General features: G+C 41.3%; 1 protein-coding gene across 1 annotated transcript in view; it reads left to right on the forward strand.

The window, feature by feature from the left end:
• LOC121577065 (brain-specific angiogenesis inhibitor 1-associated protein 2-like protein 1) overlaps positions 1-14,320 on the forward strand; it is a 50,683-nt gene extending 36,363 nt beyond the window's left edge. The window contains exons 9-14 of the mRNA XM_041890811.2: positions 2,942-3,074; positions 3,781-4,000; positions 10,083-10,142; positions 11,912-12,065; positions 14,065-14,105; positions 14,230-14,320. Coding sequence (XP_041746745.1) covers positions 2,942-3,074; positions 3,781-4,000; positions 10,083-10,142; positions 11,912-12,065; positions 14,065-14,105; positions 14,230-14,302 — 681 coding nt within the window. The 3' untranslated portion in view covers positions 14,303-14,320. The remainder of the gene's footprint in view (positions 1-2,941; positions 3,075-3,780; positions 4,001-10,082; positions 10,143-11,911; positions 12,066-14,064; positions 14,106-14,229) is intronic.
• Positions 14,321-24,414: the final 10,094 nt, after the last annotated feature.

Consider the following 24,414-nt stretch of genomic DNA (forward strand, 5'->3'; position numbering starts at 1 on the left):
CACATTCCCAGTGGGTCAGAAGTTTACATACACTCGATTAGTATTTGGTAGCATTGCCTTTAAATTGTTTAACTTGAATCAAACGTTTTGGGTAGCCTTCCACAAGCTTCCCACAATAAGTTGAGTGAATTTTGGCCCATTCCTCCTGACAGAGCTGGTGTAACTGAATCAGGTTTGTAGGCCTCCTTGCTCGCACATGCTTTTTCAGTTCTGCCCACACATTTTCTATAGGATTGAGGTCAGGGCTTTGTGATGGCCACTCCAATACCTTGACTTTGTTGTCCTTAAGCCATTTTGCCACAACTTTGGAAGTATACTTGGGGTCATTGTCCATTTGGAAGACCCATTTGCGACCAAGCTTTAACTTCCTGACTGATGTCTTGAGATGTTGCTTCAATATATCCTCATAATTTTCCTTCCTCATGATGCCATCTATTTTGTGAAGTGCACCAGTCCCTCCTGCAGCAAAACACCCCCACAGCATGATGCTGCCACCCCTGTGCTTCACGGTTGGGATGGTGTTCTTCGGCTTGCAAACACCCCCTTTTTCCTCCAAACATAACGATGGTTATAATGGCCAAACAGTTCTATTTTTGTTACATCAGACCAGAGGACATTTCTCCAAAAAGTACGATCTTTGTCCCCATGTGCAGTTGCAAACCATAGTCTGGCTTTTTTATGGCGGTTTTGGAGCATTGGCTTCTTCCTTGCTGAGCGGCCTTTCAGGTTATGTCGATATAGGACTCATTTTACTGTGAATATAGATACTTTTGTACCTGTTTTCTCCAGCATCTTCACAAGGTCCTTTGCTGTTGTTCTGGGATTGATTTGCACTTTTCGCACCAAAGTATGTTAATCTCTAGGAGACAGAACGCGTTTCCTTCCTGAGCGGTATGACGGTTGCGTGGTCCCATGGTGTTTATACTTGCGTACCATTGTTTGTACAGATGAACGTGGTACCTTCAGGCATTTGGAAATTGCTCCCAAGGATGAACCAGACTTGTGGAGGTCTACAATTTTCTTTCTGAGGTCTTGGCTGATTTCTTTTGATTTTCCCATGATGTAAGCAATGAGGTACTGAGTTTGAAGGTAGGCCTTGAAATTCATCCACAGGTACACCTCCAATTGACTCAAATGATGTCAATTAGCCTATCAGAAGCTTCTAAAGCCATGACATCATTTTCTGGAATTTTCCAAGCTATTTAAAATCACAGTCAACTTAGTGTATGGAAACTTCTGACCCATTGGAATTGTGATACAGTGAATTATAAGTGAAATAATCTGTCTGTTAACAATTGTTGGAAAATTACTTGTGTCATGCACAAAGTAGATGTCCTAACCGACTTGCAAAAACTATAGTTGGTTAACAAGAAATGTGTGGAGTGGTTGAAAAACAAGTTTGAATGACTCCAACCTAAGTGTATGTAAACTTCCGACTTCAACTGTATGTAGAAACATTTGAAATTGTGTTTTTTACATTGGATAAAAGTAGAGACTCAGAGCTAGAAAATTGTATATCATACACTACAGTTGAGGAACAATGGGAAAGTAATTCTGCTTTGAAAGTTGATAAACTTGTAACCCCACTTTTGAGAAAATGGCCCTTGAATGTTTTGGTACCTTCTGGAGAGCTCTTCTTTGTCTACACCCATTCAGCATTATTCACACCGTCTTAAGCCTTAGCCCCACCCATCTCTTCAAGGGTTCACATGTGAGGCCATGTGAGGCCGTTAACTGGCTAGCCAGTTCAAATAATGACCATATCATATAGCTGAGAACATCTTAACTTTAGCTAATTTGTATTCATTATTACAGGAAAATAAACTCACAAGTTAATGGCAAGCTAATTACAGAAAATAGCTTACAGTTGTGAGTGTGACGAAATAAAAGCAGGGCATTCTACCGGATAATTTTAGAACTTGGACACTGTCTTGTTGGCCTAACGTTATATTCTAATTTGACTTTTGTGCAGGTCATGTTGTTTTTCACATTACCGTCTCTGGTAAACACACACTATATCAAATAAAATCTAAGTTGATTTGTCACATGCACAGGATACAGAAGGTGTAAACGGTACAGTGAAATAGTGGAGTCTTTTGTTTAGACATGTAGCTAGCTAGCTAACTAAACAATGAACTCATAACGTTACTACCCTGCATGAATCTGCAGGTAGCTAAAGCTAACCAACTAGGTTCAGTGTTAGCTAGCTAGTTAACATTAGGCTATAACTAGCAATGAAAATGACTTTTTGAGAAAATTAGAAACGTATAATGTCTGAAAATATAGCTAGCTAGACTCTCTTACCAATATACATAGATGGACGCTTCTCCCATTCTGTCACGGATGCCATAGTTCTCCATAGTTTGAAGATGCAATCAAACGCCAGAATTTTCTCCATCTCCTTAGCTATCATACTCTGCTTCCACCAGGCATTCCACTGATTTCACAACTCGGTTCTCCAGAAAGTGGAGAACATTAGCAACACTTTTGCAATTCTTCGTGATATCTTTCAAAAAAGCCACGTTAGAAAGGATTACCTACACACATACTGAGCAGCTTATGTTATAGACAGAAGCGTCCTACATGGCAGACCAACCCAAACTCATCTGTCGGCATGTCCAGCCCAACCATTATCTCAGCCAATCATGGCTAGTGGGAAGGTTCCTGTCTTTTTCCGTGGCTAAACCAACTATGCTCGTAATTTAACAATTGTATTCATATTTACAGATGGCATACACGTTTTTTATTAAGGCAGATGAAAGTTCCAGAAGGAATTTCTGCCCCCAAAAAACTCATTTTGATCAAAAATAAATGTTTATGTTCAAGTAGTGACGCGCAACATACGCCTAGTTTCCTGAAACTAGTCACAAATGGTATTTGCTCTTTTAGATGCATTGCATGTACTGTGACTTTCATGTTTTATGTTTTCCTCTGTCCTCAGAACAACGGGGACTTGATGGTTCCCCCACCAGCCCCCCAGCTGAAGGCCCAGATCAGTCCACTAGCTAACATGTTCAACCAGTACGTCCCCCACGCCTCCATCACATCCACATCTACATCAGACCACATCTCAGGTACTACTGCAGCTTCAGTCTTTGGATTGAAGTTTGAATGTGTGTAGTTGTGTGTGTAGTTGTACTCTGTATCAAAAATGTGAAAATATAACATGTTTTGGTAGCTGTTAGTTTATACAGAGATGATGTTTAGCTTTACAGAGTCCCATACCTCTTTCCCCATGTAAGTATGCTGCCTTTCGTAATCTGATCTATACAAATTGATTAAAAAGATGACAAATATAAAATGTAGTGGCTGTCCTAATCTACATGTAATCTCTTGTTTGGGAATATTTGATATTGTGCACTGGGGCATTATTGAGTACGTCTGCTCGACAGAATATATACAGACATCTTAAAAGAAGGTTCAGGGCGGCATCTTAATTCCCTTCAAGGTGTGATGCATGTATTCTGCTAATGTATCTGTTCTTACTTCATCTAGCATTTGTTCTCCATATCTTCTCTTATTGAATGTCTAAATTATACAGAAGATTCTGCTGCAAAACCAATTCCCCTCTTTACTGATGCAATAGTTGTTCTCCGTGTGGCCATTTAGACCAGGGTTATAAATCACTAGCTATAAGCCATGTCTCCTTCCTCCCCAATATACTTATCCATGTATCATTTTGAACTCTGCTATTGTAAATATCAAATGTTTCAGAGAGTACTTGCTGTCTTTCTGAAATTTGATAATAAAAAATATTGAACTTGAACTTTGACCTTCCAGACCAGGGCAGTATGGAGGACAGTGGCAGCCTGTCTCTGGGGTCAGTGTCGATGGGTTCTGTCCTGAACGTGGGCAGGAAGCCACGGGTCAGGACCATCTTCCCCCACACGGCCGGCAAAAACGACACACTCCTGTCCTTTGACGACGGTGACATCATCATACTGCTCATCCAGGAGGAGAAGGACGGATGGCTATACGGGGAGCTGGAGAAGACCCGGCAGTAAGTCACTTTATGAAGCATTATTACGCCTTTATAAACGCTTATTAGCCTGGAGAAGACCTGGCAATAAGTCACAATTTACTGGTTATTAAGGGTTTATGAGGCTTTATGAAGCTTTATTACACATTTATGAAGGCTTATTGATCTGGCAGTAAGTCACTGTGTATTAAGAGTCTTTTTTTTGTTCTTTTTTTTTTTAAATATATTTTATTTATCAATTTTTTTTGGGGGGGGGGTGGTAGATCAGCTTAATATTGCAGATAGATTGTAACTTCCATCAATGTAATTGTCTGCATCACTTCCAATCCCCCATGTTTTTTATATATATACTCCCCTTTATTACTTTTCAACCCCGCCATCCTTTCCCTACTTGGGGTAAATTAGTAAACAAAAATGCCCAGGCCTCTACTTCCAGCCTATACTTACTATCTACACCTTATGGACACAGTCAATTTTACAATAATTATATTTTATTTGTTTTTGCTCCTGAACTTCTTCTACTCTCAACCTCTCCGATCATTTTCATGATGTCCATCCGATTTGCTTCTATATGCCATAAAGCTCCCAACATACAACCTATATACTTATTATGGACACAGTATGCTTACATTATTAGTTATCTTGTTATTACAGTGAGGGTAAAAAGTATTTGATCCCCTGCTGATTTTGTACGTTTGCCCACTGACAAAGAAATGATCAGTCTATAATTTTAATGGTAGGTTTATTTGAACAGTGAGAGACAGAATAACAACAAAAAAAATCCAGAAAAACGCATGTTTAAAATGTTATAAATTGATTTGCATTTGAATGAGGGAAATAAGTATTTGACCCCCTCTCAATCAGAAAGATTTCTGGCTCCCAGGTGTCTTTTCTACAGGTAACGAGCTGAGATTAGGAGCACACTCTTAAAGCGAGTGCTCCTAATCTCAGTTTGTTACCTGTAGAAAAGACACCTGTTCACAGAAGCAATCAATCAATCAGATTCCAAACTCTCCACCATGGCCAAGACCAAAGAGCTCTCCAAGGATGTCAGGGACAAGATTGTAGACCTACACAAGGCTGGAATGGGCTACAAGACCATCGCCAAGCAGCTTGGTGAGAAGGTGACAACAGTTGGTGCGATTATTCACAAATGGAAGAAACACAAGGACAACTTCACCGCATCAAAGGGACGATGGACGGGGCCATGTACCGTCAAATCTTGGGTGAGAACCTCCTTCCCTCAGCCAGGGCATTGAAAATGGGTCGTGGATGGGTATTCCAGCATGACAATGACCCAAAACACACGGCCAAGGCAACAAAGGAGTTGCTCAAGAAGAAGCACATTAAGGTCCTGGAGTGGCCTAGCCAGTCTCCAGACCTTAATCCTATAGAAAATCTGTGGAGGGAGCTGAAGGTTCGAGTTGCCAAACGTCAGCCTCGAAACCTTAATGACTTGGAGAAGATCTGCAAAGAGGAGTGGGACAAAATCCCTCCTGAGATGTGTGTAAACCTGGTGGCCAACTACAAGAAACGTCTGACCCAACAAGGGTTTTGCCACCAAGTACTAAGTCATGTTTTGCAGAGGTGTCAAATACTTATTTCCTTCATTAAAATGTAAATCAATTTATAACATTTTGGACATGCGTTTTTCTGGATTTTTTTGTTAGTTTTTCTGTCTCTCACTGTTCAAATAAACCTACCATTAAAATTATAGACTGATCATGTCTTTGTCAGTGGGCAAACGTACAAAATCAGCAGGGGATCAAATACTTTTTTCCCTCACTGTATTTGTTGTTATTTGTTATTAGTCCCATCCTTCAACTCCATTCAATACCTCCCATCTATCTCAACACCATCCATATAGGATTTCTATTTGTCGTATCTATTTCAACCGTACTGTGATGTTTTACAAAAGTTCTGAACCTTTCTATTCTCATTGATTCTACAGATTGTGAATTAAAAATAAACATTTTTGCTAAAAGTATTATTATATTATTGATCGCTTGACTATGACTTTTCAGATCACCCAGTAATGCTATCTGCGAGGTTAGCTCCAGGTAAATATTGCAATCCTTTAGCCATTCCTGGACCTGTGTCCAAAAACAAGCTACAAATGGACAGAACCAAAACAAATGATCTAATGATTCTGTCTCTTCACAGCAAAATCTGCAGAGCTGGGAAGATTGTATCCCCCATATAAATAACATTCTATTGGTAGCAAGAATTTTATATAATAATTTAAATTGAAAGATTCTAATTTTTGAATCTGGTGTCGTTTTGCGTGTCAGTTCATAAACACTACGCCATGGGATCGGTACGTCAAAAATCTCTTCCCAACTATTTTGCAATTTATATGGGACGGCTGTCAATCCTTTGGTCCTTAAGTGAAACTGATATACTTTTTTATATATCACAGTTTTCCTTAACCAATTATGTTCTTTAATGCAAGGCCGACAGACAGGTTCCTTACTTTCTCCCCCTTCCACTTTCCTCTTCCACTTTTGCGGTAAGGCTGCAATTATTTGGTTGTAATTTTGGGTAGAGCAGACATTTCCATATGTTTTTGTTAGCTGCATGTGCGACATAACTCCACCAGTCCTACCGATGATATAATTTACGAAGATTATACCTTTTTTAAACATTCTGTCAAAAAATAAAGGTTTTTTGTCAATTAGTATATTTGAATTTAACCACAATATTTGTTGCATTATTTGTTCTGTAGTTTCTGGAGGATTAAATTGAAATTGCGGAGTATAGTGATATTTGGGAGATGATTTCCTTTTCAAATAAGTTTGTTTTCAGAGTTTGTTAAACTTTAGTACACTTTTGCAAAGATTTATTACACCTTTATTACATCCTAATTAAGGCTTATTACATCACTGGGGCCAAGCTTCCTGTCATCCAGGACCTATATACTAGGCGGTGTCAGAGGAAGCCCAAAAAAATTGTCAAAGACTCCAGTCAGCCAAGTCATAGACTGTTCTCTCTGCTACCGCACGGCAAGCGGTACCGGAGCGCCAAGTCTAGGTCCAAAAGGCTCCTTAACAGCTTCTACCCCCAAGCCATAAGACTGCTGAACAATTAATGAAATGGCTTCTAGTTCCGACAGTGCAGCAATACAGTGGGGAAAAAAAGTATTTAGTCAGCCACCAATTGTGCAAGTTCTCCCACTTAAAAAGATGAGAGAGGCCTGTAATTTTCATCATAGGTACACGTCAAGTATGACAGACAAAATGAGAAAAATATATCCATAAAATCACATTGTAGGATTTTTTATGAATTTATTTGCAAATTATGGTGGAAAATAAGTATTTGGTCAATAACAAAAGTTTCTCAATACTTTGTTATATACCCTTTGTTGGCAATGACACAGGTCAAACGTTTTCTGTAAGTCTTCACAAGGTTTTCACACACTGTTGCTGGTATTTTGGCCCATTCCTCCATGCAGATCTCCTCTAGAGCAGTGATGTTTTGGGGCTGTCGCTGGGCAACACGGACTTTCAACTCCCTCCAAAGATTTTCTATGGGGTTGAGATCTGGAGACTGGCTAGGCCACTCCAGGACCTTGAAATGCTTCTTACAAAGCCACTCCTTCGTTGCCCGGGCGGTGTATTTGGGATCATTGTCATGCTGAAAGACCCAGCCACGTTTCATCTTCAATGCCCTTGCTGATGGAAGGAGGTTTTCACTAAAAATCTCACGATACATGGCCCCATTCATTCTTTCCTTTACACGGATCAGTCGTCCTGGTCCCTTTGCAGAAAAACAGCCCCAAAGCATGATGTTTCCACCCCCATGCTTCACAGTAGGTATGGTGTTCTTTGGATGCAACTCAGCATTCTTTGTCCTCCAAACACGACGAGTTGAGTGTTTACCAAAAAGTTCTATTTTGGTTTCATCTGACCATATTACATTCTCCCAATCCTCTTCTGGATCATCCAAATGCACTCTAGCAAACTTCAGACGGGCCTGGACATGTACTGGCTTAAGCAGGGGGACACGTCTGGCACTGCAGGATTTGAGTCCCTGGCGGCGTAGTGTGTTACTGATGGTAGGCTTTGTTACTTTGGTCCCAGCTCTCTGCAGGTCATTCACTAGGTCCCCCCGTGTGGTTCTGGGATTTTTGCTCACCGTTCTTGTGATCATTTTGACCCCACGGGGTGAGATCTTGCGTGGAGCCCCAGATCGAGAGAGATTATCAGTGGTCTTGTATGTCTTCCATTTCCTAATAATTGCTCCCACAGTTGATTTCTTCAAACCAAGCTGCTTACCTATTGCAGATTCAGTCTTCCCAGCCTGGTGCAGGTCTACAATTTTGTTTCTGGTGTCCTTTGACAGCTCTTTGGTCTTGGCCATAGTGGAGTTTGGAGTGTGACTGTTTGAGGTTGTGGATAGGTGTCTTTTATACTGATAACAAGTTCAAACAGGTGCCATTAATACAGGTAACGAGTGGAGGACAGAGGAGCCTCTTAAAGAAGAAGTTACAGGTCTGTGAGAGCCAGAAATCTTGCTTGTTTGTAGGTGACCAAATACTTATTTTCCACCATAATTTGCAAATAAATTCATTAAAAATCCTACAATGTGATTTTCTGTATATTTTTTTCTCAATTTGTCTATCATAGTTGACGTGTACCTATGATGAAAATTACAGGCCTCTCTCATATTTTTAAGTGGGAGAACTTGCACAATTGGTGGCTGACTAAATACTTTTTCCCCCCACTGTATCTAGCAAGTAATATCTAACAGTTCCACAACAAAAACCTAATACACACCAATCTAAGTAAAGGAATGGAATAAGAATATATAAATATATGGATGAGCAATGTCATTATCAGAGTGGCATAGGCTAAGATGCAATAGATAGTATAGAAGACAGTATATACAAATTAGATGGTTAATGCAAGATATGTAAACATTATTAAAGTGGCATTATTAAAGTGGCCAGTGATTTTCAAGTCTGTATGTAGGCAGCAGCCTCTCTGTGCTAGTGATGGCTGTTTAACAGTCTGGTGGCCTTGAGATGGCTGTTTTTCAGTCTCTCGGTCCCAGCTTTGATGCACCTGTACTGTCCTCACCTTCTCGATGATAGCGGGGTGAACAGGCCGTGGCTCGGGTGGTAGTTGTCCTTGATTATCTTTTTGGCCTTCCTGTGACATCGGGTGCTGTAGGTGTCCTGGAGGGCAGGTAGTTTGCCCCCGGTGATGCGTTGTGCAGACCGCACCACCCTCTGGAGAGCCCTGCGGTTGTGGGCAGTGCAGTTGCCGTACCAGGCGGTGATACAGCCCGACAGGATGCTCACAATTGTGCATCTGTAAAAGTTTGTTAGGGTTTTAGGTGACAGGCCAAATTTCTTCAGCCTCCTGAGGTTGAAGAGGCACTGTTGCGCCTTCTTCACCACACTGTCTGTGTGGGTGAACCATTTCAGTTTGTCAGTGATATGTACGCTGAGGAACTTAAAACTTTTCCACCTATTGTTAAATCAATTGTGTCTGTGCTATTTAGAATAGTATTTCAGAAGACGAGGTGTGGGTAATTGAATAGTGTTTCAGAAGACGAGGTTTGGGTTATTGTGGTGAGGCCACAGAGACTGATGGCTCAAAGCCAACTTAGTAATTATGTGTGCATGCTTTGATGGCTGGTCTACGGTTGTATCTCCCTCCTTCTAGCTGTTCATTAAAGTCATTAGTGCTCATATGTAGGTCAAAGATGAGAGAGAGAGAGAGAGAGAGAGAGATTGGGAATGAAAGCTTTTAATGTTAAGTTATCAGTGACCGCTTGTCAAGAACATGGACTTGGAACAGCCAAGTAAACAGAGAAATGTTGTTTCTTAGCAACCCATTTAATATTAGTATAATATTTGAGATGATAAAGAATTCTATTTTTACTCACTTGGAAACAATTTCTGTATTTCTCAACTTGAAACAGTGTTTTCGAAGCGAATCTATCATATGTTTGATAATCGCAATGTGTGTTTGACATGCCTTCAGGGATATTTGGCTTACTTCAAGTGAGGATAACTGTTTTATTAGGTATGATGTTATTCATTGTTGTTTTATTGGGCTAATATTTTAATATTTTGGTATGTTTGTGTTTGTTTCAGGCGGGGATGGTTTCCCTCATCTTACTGCCGACCTTACAATGAACCTCTGATCTCCAACAGGTAAGACACATATAGCTACAGTGAGGGAAAAAAGTATTTGATCCCCTGCTGATTTTGTACGTTTGCCCACTGACAAAGAAATGATCAGTCTATAATTTTAATGGTAGGTTTATTTGAACAGTGAGAGACAGAATAACAGCAAAAAAATCCAGAAAAACGCATGTCAAAAATGTTATAAATTGATTTGCATTTTAATGAGGGAAATAAGTATTTGACCCCCTCTCAATCAGAAAGATTTCTGGCTCCCAGGTGTCTTTTATACAGGTAACGAGCTGAGATTAGGAGCACACTCTTAAAGGGAGTGCTCCTAATCTCAGTTTGTTACCTGTATAAAAGACACCTGTCCACAGAAGCAATCAATCAATCAATCAGATTCCAAACTCTCCACCATGGCCAAGACCAAAGAGCTCTCCAAGGATGTCAGGGACAAGATTGTAGACCTACGCAAGGCTGGAATGGGCTACAAGACCATCGCCAAGCAGCTTGGTGAGAAGGTGACAACAGTTGGTGCGATTATTCCCAAATGGAAGAAACACAAAAGGACTGTCAATCTCCCTCTGCCTGGGGCTCCATGCAGGATCTCACCTTGTGGAGTTGCAATGATCATGAGAACGGTGAGGAATCAGCCCAGAACTACACGGGAGGATCTTGTCAATGATCTCAAGGCAGCTGGGACCATAGTCACCAAGAAAACAATTGGTAACACACTACGCCGTGAACGACTGAAATCCTGCAGTGCCCGCAAGGTCCCCCTGCTCAAGAAAGCACATATACAGGCCCGTCTGAAGTTTGCCAATGAACATCTGAATGATTCAGAGGAGAACTGGGTGAAAGTGTTGTGGTCAGATGAGACCAAAATCGAGGTCTTTGCCATCAACTCAACTCGCCGTGTTTGGAGGAGAAGGAATGCTGCCTATGACCCCAAGAACACCATCCCCACCGTCAAACATGGAGGTGGAAACATTATGCTTTGGGGGTGTTTTTCTGCTAAGGGGACAGGACAACTTCACCGCATCAAAGGGGCGATGGACGGGGCCAGGTACCGTCAAATCTTGGGTGAGAACCTCCTTCCCTCAGCCAGGGCATTGAAAATGGGTCGTGGATGGGTATTCCAGCATGACAATGACCCAAAACACACGGCCAAGGCAACAATGGAGTGGCTCAAGAAGAAGCACATTAAGGTCCTGGAGTGGCCTAGCCAGTCTCAAGACCTTAATCCCAATGAAAATCTGTGGAGGGAGCTGAAGGTTCGAGTTGCCAAACGTCAGGCTCGAAACCTTAATGACTTGGAGAAGATCTGCAAAGAGGAGTGGGACAAAATCTCTCTTGAGATGTGTGCAAACCTGGTGGCCAACTACAAGAAATGTCTGACCTCTGTGATTGCCAACAAGGGTTTTGCCACCAAGTACTAAGTCATGTTTTGCAGAGGGGTCAAATATTTATTTCCCTCATTAAAATGCAAATCAATTTGTAACATTTTTGACATGCGTTTTTCTGGATTTTTTTGTTGTTATTCTGTCTCTCACTGTTCAAATAAACCTACCATTAAAATTATAGACTGATCATGTCTTTGTCAGTGGGCAAACTTATAAAATCAGCAGGAGATCAAATACTTTTTTCCCTCACTGTATATGATGATCTTATGATATTGCTTACACCTACCCTCTCAAATCTATACGGGGCTTTCATGAATTGTCTAGAAACAAGGTTATTTTGGACCAGGTAAAGTTCTAATGTTTGTGTGTCTGTGTGTATCTGTCTGTCTAAAGTTTGGGGACACCGGTGCGTCATCTGAGTGTGGCCAGTCTTCCGGAACAGGAAGAGGAGGAGCCTGTTCTGCTGCCGCCACCAGACTACAGTGACAGGACAGGGAGTAGCCCTGTCAGCCTTGTCAGCGCCTCCACACCCTCACCCAAAAAGATGGTCAGAACCAAGTCATCCCTTCCACATTCTCACCTAACAATACAGTCAGCAGCTCACCTTAAAGTGATAGTTCAGCCTAAAATCACAGTTTGTTGGACTCATTTCAACATTAAACCATCTACGAGGTCTCTGAAACGTCTGAACAACTTTGATTTTGATGTTGTCTATCAGCACACATGCTGGGAAACGGTCCCCTTGGGGTGAACGTTAAACCTCCACCCTCCTCAGGTTTATTGTTGGCTGACCTAACGTGTAAGACATTTTATTTGTGTATTTTCACCTGGGCTAGTTAGGGATGGACTCCCACCACCAAGCACACATTAAGCTGGGTTATGACAGAAACAGGGCCTAAATGTCTTGATGCTACCACTGATAACAGAGAGAGAGAGAGAGAGAGAGAGAGAGAGAGAGAGAGAGAGAGAGAGAGAGAGAGAGAGAGAGAGAGAGAGAGAGAGAGAGAGAGAGAGAGAGAGAGAGAGAGAGAGAGAGAGAGAGAGAGAGAGAGAGAGAGAGAGAGAGAGAGAGAGAGAGAGAGAGAGAGAGAGAGAGAGAGAGAGAGCGCGCGCTCTCGAAAAATTTAAATACATTTAAAAAATGCTCCCTGCCCGTTTTGTCTCTGTGCAGGAATGAAGGAGGGAGGAAGAGAGGGAGGGAAGGAAGGATGGAGGACAAGGGGGATATAGGCTCATCCACACAGCTTCAATTAGAACCTGCACTGTGTCAGCTGGTTTGAGGATGAAGTAATCATGGTGTACAGAGCTATAGGCCCTCTCTCGTCCATCTCTCTCTCTCTCTCTCTCTCTCTCTCTCTCTCTCTCTCTCTCTCTCTCTCTCTCTCTCTCTCTCTCTCTCTCTCTCCTCTCATTGCCCTTGTGTGCTGGAACTGCTGCCTCAGGGCTTTGAGAAAAATACACTGCTGTTAGGGATGCTATGGTAATAGAGTAGGCATCCCCCCCTTCCTCACCTCTCACACCTCTTCTCCCCCTTGCCCCCTCATCTGCTCTCCCCCTTCCTCACCTCTCACCCCTCTTCTCCCCCTTGCCCCCTCATCTGCTCTCCCCCTTCCTCACCTCTCACCCCTCTTCTCCCCCTTGCCCCCTCATCTGCTCTCACCCTCTCCTTCCTAGAAGTCCCATCCTTTCTTGCTCCCCTCCCTCCTCTCTCAATTTCTTCCATATCCCCCCCCCCTCCCCTTTCATTTGATCATGTGATTGTGGAGAGGTGACTTTGCTTGTCGCTGACAGATAGTTTAATGGTCCCTGACGTAAGCCACTCTTTGGGGCCTCTCCCATAGCTGCCCATTCACCCTCACTCCTGGACACTGTCTGCCCTCTAGTGTAGTGATTGTGTTAGGGCAGGGTTTATGTTCTGGAATAGGTTGAGGAGGCCAACAGGATAATTCCTTTGCAGTGCAAAAACTAAATTCTCTGAAAGTGACCCAGGTGTTATCTGTTTACTCTGACCATTGGTGTATGTATTCAATATATTCTGCTGATTGATAACAGCCCCTGTTAGATTGGATCTTCAAAACATCAGATAAGGATAGAAAACAAACACTACTTACTTTCTGAGAGTGCAGGTAATTGTTGGTTCGATAGATACACGCTTATACATCCTAAATGACCTTATACATAGCTACGTAATCAGTTAACCATCTGTTTTAAAACTATCTTCATCACACTCGCTTGCTTGGGGTTTTGATAAGATTTCCATCTACTCAGAGAAGAGGTGTGCTGTGTGTTGGCCTTCCTAGACATTCTAGATTCCTGACACCCAGCATGAGGCTATGGTACACTCCGTCTCCATACGTCCCAGAGTTCTTCACTGAGGCGTGATACAATGACTGTGTGTGTTGATAGTTGACATCCTCATCCAACCTGTCTGACTAGAGACAACCTTTCACACTCACAGCTGCAGGGGGACCATGCAGCATGTAGTAAATATACACAGCATGTATCTGGACTTTTAAGTGTTTCTCTTTCTTTCTTTTTGTAAACAGATCTCTCTACCCAATGAGGTTGGGAAGACTCCCTTTCTGGGGTATGTTATATAATAACTATGTTGTAACTCTATAACCTATCACATTGATTTTTATGAGAAATTTGGAATGTACAATTATAATAAGGATCTCACATATGACAATGTTTTTAAAAATATTTTCCAGAGGTGGGAATCCCTTTGCTACTGTCAAACTGAGACCTACAGTGACCAATGACAGATCAGCACCCAACGTCTAATAACCAGAGATCAGCTTGGGACCTTTGCACCACCAACACTCCAGAATCACAACCCAACAAGATGTCCAGATAGCATGGATTCTACTCTGCTTCAGCAAACCAGCTCCATTGTGGCCAGCTCCATTGTAACCAGCCCCATTGTAACCAGCTCCATTGTAGCCAGCTTCATTGTAACCAGCTCCATTGTAGCCAGCTCCATTGTAACCAGCTCCATTGTAGCCAGCTCCATTGTAACCAGCTCTATTGTAGCCAGCTCCATTGTAACCAGCTCCATTGTTGCCAGCTCCATTGTAGCCAGCTCAATTGTAGCCAGCTCCGTTATTGCCAGCTCCGTTGTAGCCAGCTCCGTTATTGCCAGCTCCGTTGTAGCTAGCTCCGTTGTAACCAGCTCCGTTGTAGCCAGCTCCGTTATTGCCAGCTCAATTGTAGCCAGCTCCGTTATTGCCAGCTCCGTTGTAGCCAGCTCCGTTATTGCCAGCTCCGTTGTAGCTAGCTCCGTTGTAACCAGCTCCATTGTAGCCAGCTCCATTGTAGCCAGCTCCATTGTAACCAGCTCCATTGTAACCAGCTCCATTGTAACCAGCTCCATTGTAGCCAGCTCCATTGTAAAACAGAGCAGTGAAGTGACAATGATTATGGGCAGTGCTGAAACAGAATAAAATCCAGGCTACCTTCCCTGACTCTTTAGCGTTCAGATTGTTATTTTAATAAATATATATACAGTCGCTAGTGAAAGTCTATACACCCTTTGCAGAGTCTTCATAGTTTGTTGGCTTAAAATGTAATCTACAACGGGAATTAATGTTTTTTCTACTGACCTACACAACCTACTTCACATTTTCAGACTGAAATAAAAATTATACAACACCCCCCAACCCCCAACCCCCACACACACACACACACACACACACACACACATACACACATACACACATACAACAACAAACAACTACACAAAGATGTCTTGATTGTGTATGTCTTCACACCCCAGAGTTAATACTGTGTGGAAGCACCTTTTGTAGCCATTACAGCTGTGAATCATTTTGAATAAGATTCTACCAACTTTGTTGTACTATTAGGGCAACATTTATCCATTGTTTTTGCCAAATTGCTCAAGCTCATTAAATTTGGTTGGGAATCATTGATGGACAGCAATATTCAAACCTTGTCTCTGATTTTCAAGCAAATTTAAGTCAGGATGGAGAGTGGCCCACTCAGGAACACTCAACACCTCTTGGAAAACCATTCTGGAGTCTTTGGCATTAACATTTGTGTAATTGTTCTGCTAAAAAATTAAATTCTATCCCAGAGTTAGGTTTCCAGAAGACTGAGGCAGGGTTTCCTCTGACTTTTTACCTGGGCTTTGCTCCTTTCATATTTATTTTGATCGTGACAAACTCCCCAGTCCCTGCCGGTGACAAGCATACCCATAACATTAGTTATAATATGATCATTTACAGAGCTTGAGCAATTTTGACAATAACAATGGATATATATTTCCCTAAGAGTTGTGGAAAGTTGGTAGAATCTTATTCAAAATGATTCATAGCTGTATTGGCTGCCAAATGTGTTTCCACCAAGTATTAACTCTTGAGTGTGACGAAATATGCAATCAAGACTTCTTAGTAGTTTTTTTTACATTTTGAACACTTTCTATAATTTTCCTTTCACTGAAAATGTGGATTAGGTTGTGTACATCGGTAGGAAGGCACAATTATTCTTCTTTTTTTAAATTATTTTTTACAAAATGTGAAGGCTGTGCAAAGGGTGTGTAGACTTTCAATAGGCACTGTATTCTGTCTGTAGTAGTTGTGGGAATGAGGGACAGAGATACTAGTTGGGGAAAGAAGGGCTCAATTGTTTGCCATATTTATTTTTTCATTATTACGTAACCATTTCTCAATGGGGAGGCTACTATTTATGCATACATTTTAAACACATTCTTAGATATATCATTTTTTAAATTAATTTAATCATAAAGAAGTCTACTCAGCCCCCACTAAGTGTATTGAGTGTAAACCGTGAGAGTTTATGGAAGAATTAATATAGCTAATGTAAGTTATGTTTAAAATGAAAATAAGTGATTTTTGATTAGCCATAGACTACTAAATGAATGTATGCTGAATGGGGAATGGATTGACATATGGACTCTGCTATGCTATTTCTTCATAGTTTTAAAAGTAAAAACATTTCATACTTGTTTAAAGGTTCATGATGTTTATAAAGTTGTAGGGAGACAATTTATCTTTGACTTTTTCATGTTAAGCTGAAGGTTGTGTGTATACAAATACACAATTGTTGTAAATCACAATAACATTGTTATTGGTAGAAATACCGTATGAACCATGCAGTATACAGTATATCAAAAGAGTATAGGTTTTTCTCTTCCTTCAGTGTAGAGTAATTCATGATACATACTGCTGTCCTTGATAATTAATGATTACCAAATAAGTTAACTCTTCTATCTCTGTTCAGATACTGATGTGTATTCTGTCATTCTCTAAATATGACAAGGAAACAGCTTTACCATGGTGTTCTGTAGACTAATGTAATGTTATCTCACAGTAAAACAGGATAAACCTTACATGGTCTTAATTCATGTATTGTCTTTACAATGTACTGCCATAACCTACTGTATATCTGTATGAAGACTGTATAACTGACAATGTTGTATGTCCCTTAATACATGAGATGAAATTGAGAATTTGGTTGTCTTTTATTGAATTAGTCGTTTTTATTTTATATTGAACGAATGAGTAGGCTACCATTCTTTCCTTTAAGTTATGTTAATTTGATTACCATAAACTCTCACATAAATGTCTAAATAAAGATGTCTATGTTTACCACTACAGTCAGTTTACACTGATACTTTGTCAGGTCATAGGACACATTTAGAAGGAAAAGCATGAGACAACACTGAGGGATTGTCAACAGGACATTACTGTCCATTATGTCCACTGTCTACTAGAGGTTATACATTTACATTTTAGTCATTTAGCAGACGCTCTTATCCAGAGCGACTTACAGTTAGTGAGTGAATACATTTTTATTTTATTTTTTCATACTGGCCCCCCGTGGGAATCTAACCCACAACCCTGGCATTGCAAATGCCATGCTCTACCAACTGAGCTACATCCCTGCCGGCCATTCCATCCCCTACCCTGGACGATGCTGGGCCAATTTTGCGCCGCCCCATGGGTCTCCCGGTTGCGGCCGGCTACGACAGAGCCTGGATTCGAACCAGGATCTCTAGTGGCACAGCTAGCACTGCGATGCAGTGCCTTAGACCACTGCGCCACTCGGGAGACCCATATATCCTGTGTGTGTGTGTGTGTGTGTGTGTGTGTGTGTGTGTGTGTCTGTCAGTTTGGTTGTCTGTCTGGGGATGTTGGGACAAAGGCCAATTTCTGTTCTGACCAAATTTACTTTTACATTTTGGCAATTTAGCAGACGCTCTGATCCAGAGCAACTTAAAGGCGCTGGTCATTCCAATGTCTGCATTGGCCGTGCAGCATTCACAGTGCATTCGGAAAGTATTCAGACCCCTTGACTTTTTCCACATTTTATTACTTTACAGCCTTATTCTAAAATTGATTAAATACATTTGATTCCTCAGCAATCTACACACAATACCCCATAAGGATAAAGCGAAAACTGGTTTTTAGAAATTTCTGCAAATTGATAGAAAATAGAAAACAGAAATACCTTATTGACATAAGTATTCAGCCCCTTTGCTATGAGACTCGAAATTGAGCTCAGGTGCATCCTGTTTCCATTGATCATCCTTGAGATGTTTCTACAACTTGTCTACCTGTGGTAAATTCACTTGATTGGACATGGTTTGGAAAGGCACACACCTGTCTATATAAGGTCCCACAGTTGACAGTACATGTCAGAGCAAAGTCATGACCAAGTCATGAGGTCGAAGAAATTGTCGGTAGAGCTCCGACACACGAGCCTACCAGATGAGCAAAACTACTTCTATGCTCGCTTCGAGGCAAGCAACACTGAAGCATGCATGAGAGTATCAGCTGTTCCGGACGACTGTGTGATCACGCTCTCCGTAGCCGATGTGAGTAGGACCTTCACAAGGCCGCAGGGCCAGACGGATTATCAGGACGTGTACTCCGAGCATGCGCTGACCAACTGGCAAGTTGATAGATTAATTATTAATGACTAATTATTACACCCTGAAACTGTGTGAAATGTGTTAGAATGTGTGAGTGTAGGACCAGTAAAGATTATGTGAGTAAGAGTTAGGCCAGACAACAAAGGACAAGGAGAACTGTCTACAGGCAACTGAGAAACCAAGATAACTGAGGAATTTAGGGAGGAGAGAAACTGTTAGGCTTGGAAAAGTGTGTGTGTGAACTGATGGTCAGGAGAGCAATTATAAAGTGGAAAACTACAGCCTGCCTAAAGAGGGGAGGGATTTTTGTATGACGTATGAGTATAAAAGATGGAATCTGAAATTGTGATGGCAGAATTCTCAATGAATAAATATCTCTAACTATGCAGACCGGGACTCTGTCCGTTTCTTGATTTGGGGAGACGCACAGAGACACTGAAATAGTTTGTTAAATAATTCACATAACAGCTTGGTCCTTCGAGAGCCGGAATCCAATACCTGCCTCTGTCATTCCAGGTAACTCTGAAAACCGTCGACGGGCGAATTATACATTCGTAAATAGAAAGTCCTGCCCTTTGACATTAAGGGTTAAGACAGGCCAGAGGACACCTGATTAATGACAGAGACGATGACGGAATCCAAACCTACATTGAATCTCGGCTGCAAGGATAAGGTCAGTAGTCTTTATTCATTACTTGGTGAAATTGATTTGAGAACTTGCTAAAATAATGATTGAAAGTAGCAAATTGATCAATGTGTAGCCATTTTAAGTGAAATGTTGGTGGGTCCGTAACGATTCACGGTAAAAGGCCATTACCAAAAGAAACTACCCGGTGTTGAAATAGAAGTAACTGTTAAAAGTACACCTAAGGGATGTAACCTGTAAGAGATTATAGAACAGTCAACAAATAATCTGGTTTAAACCAATACAAAAAGTACACCAGAAGGAATTAAAATAGCATGTGTGAGAAATAGAATATTAGTAAAGTCAAAAGTCACAAACAACTGTAGATTTTGCCGTAACTCTATCCGTTTCATGAAACTGGAGCCTTACAAACTCCGGGTTACCAATGGTGTTAACCAATAATCATGTAAGGTTGTATACGTGTGAGACCTAATATTTGCTCAAAAGTCACATCTATGAATAATTCCAGGTGGTTGTATAGAGAAGAGGGAGAACCCATTCCTGTTGTATGAGACTGTCAGGAATTATCAAGATTACATTGTGGGGATAAATTCCTCCGTAGAGTATGAGATAATTCTGGGGGACTAGTCAAGACTACATATACAGGAAGGGGTGGTTCCAGGTGGTTGTATAGAGAGGAAGTAAGTAATTATAATTGACTATTTTGAGGAAGAAACATATAAGAAATTAATTAAAGATCGTATAAATCATTAAAAGCAAAATTGTCAAATTATTTAATACCTAACAACTCAGTTAAAGTGACAAAAACAATTATTAGAGAGTTGGAAGTAATCTAAATTCAAATAAAGGTGAGATTCGGGAATTTGGTAAAAGCCATAAAGTAATTGTTCAAAGTTTTGGGTATAGGACGATCAAAGAGTCCTGCCAATATGGGAAGCAAACCCTCCAAGGAGGTCCCGGGGTCAACCAGAGATGAGAGATTTATGGAATCCAGGGATAGAAGAAATCTCCATTATGTAACCAGGTGGAGGGAGAGGTATGGTTTTGAGGGACGTCTGGATGCAGATAAACTCGAATCCATGCTTAAACAGATACATAAGGTGTGTAAAGGAGAAAGAAGCAGTGAGAGAGAGAGAGAGAGAGAGAGAGAGAGGTCTAAGACAGAACCCACAGCTCCCCCTGTAGAAAGGTCTAGATCAAGACTATACACCTCCCTGGCAGATCAGGCCTGGAGGAATAAATCCAGACGATGAGGTGGTAGTGGTGAGGGGAAGGGTGCCACAGCAGGCTGCCATTTTGGAGTTTCCACCCCCTTACCAGAACCAAGGGGAAGCTGAGGGAGCACAGAGGGGGGTTGAGGATAAGGCAAAGGAAGATAGTACAGTTGAGGTTCTAAGGAAATGTTTGGAATAACAGCAGCAACCCAATTGGTCATTGCAGAAATTAGAAAGAGAGAGAGAGAGACGGAAAGAGAAGGCTAAGAAAGTAACTAGAGTACTAGGGTACAATAGGGGGTTCAAGGGACCGAAGGGTGGAAGACCCAGGTCCCTGAGGAGACTTGAACCCCACAAAGGTCCAGTTAGGAGCTGAGCTCAGGAGGGAGGGAGTCATTATGAGTCAGGAGATGAGAGAGTAAGAGGGGGCCAGTACCCAACTGATAGCCTTACCTAATCTATTGGCAGGGAAGGAAGGGGCCCCAGCAACCTTAGATGTATACAGTAATAATAATAATATGCCATTTAGCAGACAGGCCATGAACACAGAGGACGTGGCCAGAGCGGTAGAAGGAATGACCACCCCAAAACAGGAATAGTAAGGTTTGGGCTGCCATTAGAGGGCAGTGGGTTTCAGGGGATGCCCAGAGGGCACTTTTGCCATGGGCCAATCACGGAGAGTATGTTGGGAAAATAACTGAATTGTGTAATAGCCTCAGAGAACATTACCATCGTCATGCAGACTTCTCTAAAGTACATGAGTGTAAACAAGAGGATAGTGAGACTGTCAGCCAGTACTTAGAGAGAGTTAAAGATGTGTTTAACGCAAACAGTGGCATACCCGAACCAGACCAGAGACAGGGGAATGATACGCCCTACCATCAGCAATTAAAAATATAGTGTTCTTCAGTGGAATGAGACCAGAGATAAGCATGACCATTAAAAATACTTTGATAGGGTGGAGAAAAGCACAGCAACACATATTGAGGTTAAAAGGTTTGCAGTTTACCAAGAGCAGATTGGGAGAGACCTTAAGGGAGTGCCAACTCTCGGGGAGATAGTGAGGCCAGAACAAAGGAGCAGTGTCCTGGAAATCACAGTCTGTTTTGTTTTTTTCAGTTCTGCTGGGAGTATATTTGATGATGGGGATTTGTGTTGAATGAGAGGCTAGAGACTTCATAAAATAATAATTGGAATAATAATTATATATTAACTTGCTCACCCAAACGTAGACATACGTCATGGGTGAGACATAATTAATATAATATTGTACAAAGCCAATTTAGGGTTTCCATTAAGGAACGTCAATCACTACATTGGATATTAATACTATGGAGATAAATTCAATATATGCTGGTCAACTTCGGCATGTGTTTGGTGTTATTAGTAGCCTACTTAGAAAGGACAGTTACCTATATCTGCTGTATTCTAAACAATGACAGGTTGGGGGTTTCATAAGAGGTGGCTATAATTTTAGTTGATAACAGAGGTAATTAGATTTGAGAAATGTTGAAAAGTAATGTTAGATGGAAAGTCAGCAATAGAGGATAGAGATTGTACAGGGTTTCCTGTGTGAAAAAAAAGTAATAGAAATTGGGTGATGAGAAATGTTGAATTGCATTGTTTAAGCAAGAATGGCATTAAATTCATGCTTTCTAGTTATGTGTATGCAAATATGTTATTCGTTTTTGGTGGTGTGTGGATAGAATTGACTAATGCCAGGATTTAGTAAACGAAGCAGAGAGATGTAGTGAGAGCAGTGGAAGGGATACCACACCCTAAGACGGGGGTACACCAGTTCAGAAGAGATATGGAAGGGCTGACCGCCAGCTTTAAGCTGAATACAGGGGAACTAGAGAGGGCAGTCAGACAGATAGTGTTAAAGGACTGGGCGGCAGTGAGAGGAAACTGGGTTCCCGGAGATGGGAATGCGCCGGTTCTAGAGTGGGCAGAAGGAGGGGCTTATGGAGATAAATTGGCACAACAATGTGATAATCTGAGAGAATATTATCACAGACATGTCGACTTCTCCAAAGTCCATGAGTGTAAACAGGGAGACAGTGAGACTATTAGTCAATACCTAGGAGAGAAGAGAGGTTACGGTAGCAAAGACAGACAAGAAGGAAACGGTAATAGTGGAGACAGGAGTGAGTGGATGTGTTACAATTGTGACAAAACGGGACATATTGCTAGTGAATGTGAGGAACCGTGTAGTTACTGTGCAAGGAAAGGGCACCAGTTAAGAAAATGTAGGCAGAAGGGGAAGAGAGAAATCAGGAGTCCTCATGACCTGGCTATTTTGGTTTGTTGTTTTTTAATTGGGGTTTTCAAATAAAAAACAACACACCTAGTATGATGTTTATAAAGCCTTGTTATTTTAATTTTAGGGGGTTTTCAACAGGTCAAAGGTGATAAGTCTTAAAGGAGCACACACAGTGTATTTTATGGAGTTTTTCTGTTTTTACTGAGTTTAGGGTATACATGATTTCTTATGAGAATAAATGTCATGAGGACTTAATGAACACTTGGGATAAGTAACATTTATGAAATATTTAGAATGATGGTAATGTTTAGTATACTATGGGATGGAACAGTTCGTTGAATGATTTCAATTGCCTCTGAACTCTGTTTTGACTTTCTGGTGTTAATTGATCATCCACACTGGTAAATTCTAAAGGCATGAGAGGAGGACTTTAAGATAGTTTATTTTACCAAGTTGAGGGTAATTTATAGTACTGTGAAAAGTGTGAAGAAATTTATAATTTGGTAATAATATATATGATTCGAACCATAAAATAACAGAAGAGAGAGAGAGCTTTCCCTGAATGAGGGATACCTGTTGCTAGTAAATTGTACTAATCTTGGATTACTTTTACGGGATAGAAGTAAGTTGAGGTATTATCAAATGTTGTCAGCAGGGTTAAAACACTTCTCTGGTCCCAGTCAGCTGTCAAAAGAGGAAGTTTCGATAGATAGAGATCTACTTATAGAGAGCTACAGTAGGGCCCCAATTAAGGAAGTTCACAGATGGGTGAAGCAAGGCGCAGTAAATAAGGAAGGAATATGGGTCAAAGACAGCTTACCAATTCTCCCGAAATTACTGTTTAGATATGCTGCAATATTGACACACGGGCAGACCCATGTGTTAACGGGAGGGATGGATGGTAGAGCAGATTAGACAACACTTTGTTGCATATGGGATTACTAATTATAAAAATAAAATAAAACCTTTGTTCAAGATGTGTTATCTGTGCTCAAAATAATCACCAGGGCAGACAAAGGGCACCTCAGGGTGAGTATCCTCCGGCTAAGTACCCCTTCCAGCAATTGGAAATTGATTTTATAGAGTTATCACGGAGTGAAGGGAAGAAATTTAGAGTAACCCCAGATAAAGATGGGTTATCCCCCTTTGAGGAAGTGTTTGGAAGACCTTACAGAATGTCACAGTTGGCAGGACCAGAACAGGCAGACATAGAACTAGAGAATACACTAGCAGAACACATGAGAAAATTGTTCATTAACCGTATATCTAAGAATTTGTGTCCTACAGGAGAATTAAAGGAGAAGGTGATTCATAGTATATAACCTGGAGACTGGGTGTGGATCCAATCGTTGAGGAAAAAGGATTGAAAGCAGTCACACTGGGAGGGACCATACCAAGTCCTATTGGTATCTGCCTTCGCTATAAGAATAGCTGAGAGAGCCACTTGGGTCCACGTTACCCACTGCAAAAAGGTAGGCCCACATACCAACACCGTTGAACACACACAGAGTTAAAGAGAAGAACTGAACTACTAGGGTTCGGGGGTAAACTCTGTTAACGAAGAAACCCTACCCCGACCTTTCATCACTGTGGGGTGTTTATAGAGGTGTGGGTATGGGGAAGTACCAGGCAGGTGGGTCAGGGACAGGATTGGGATGGCGGTTTTGGGGATTTTGGGGGACTCTGAGCTGCATCATCATGTTAACCATATTATGGATTAATCCAGGTCAACCTAAACAGGGAAATGATGCACTGATTCGATCTCGAAGAAATACTGAAACCAAGAAAGACTGTTGGGGGAATTATTATTTTAATAGTTAAAGTCAGTTTAGGACAAGATGGGGGATTCAAGATACCATT

This window comes from Coregonus clupeaformis, chromosome 1 (assembly GCF_020615455.1).
Source record: "Coregonus clupeaformis isolate EN_2021a chromosome 1, ASM2061545v1, whole genome shotgun sequence".
NCBI classification, from domain to species: Eukaryota; Metazoa; Chordata; class Actinopteri; order Salmoniformes; family Salmonidae; genus Coregonus; species Coregonus clupeaformis.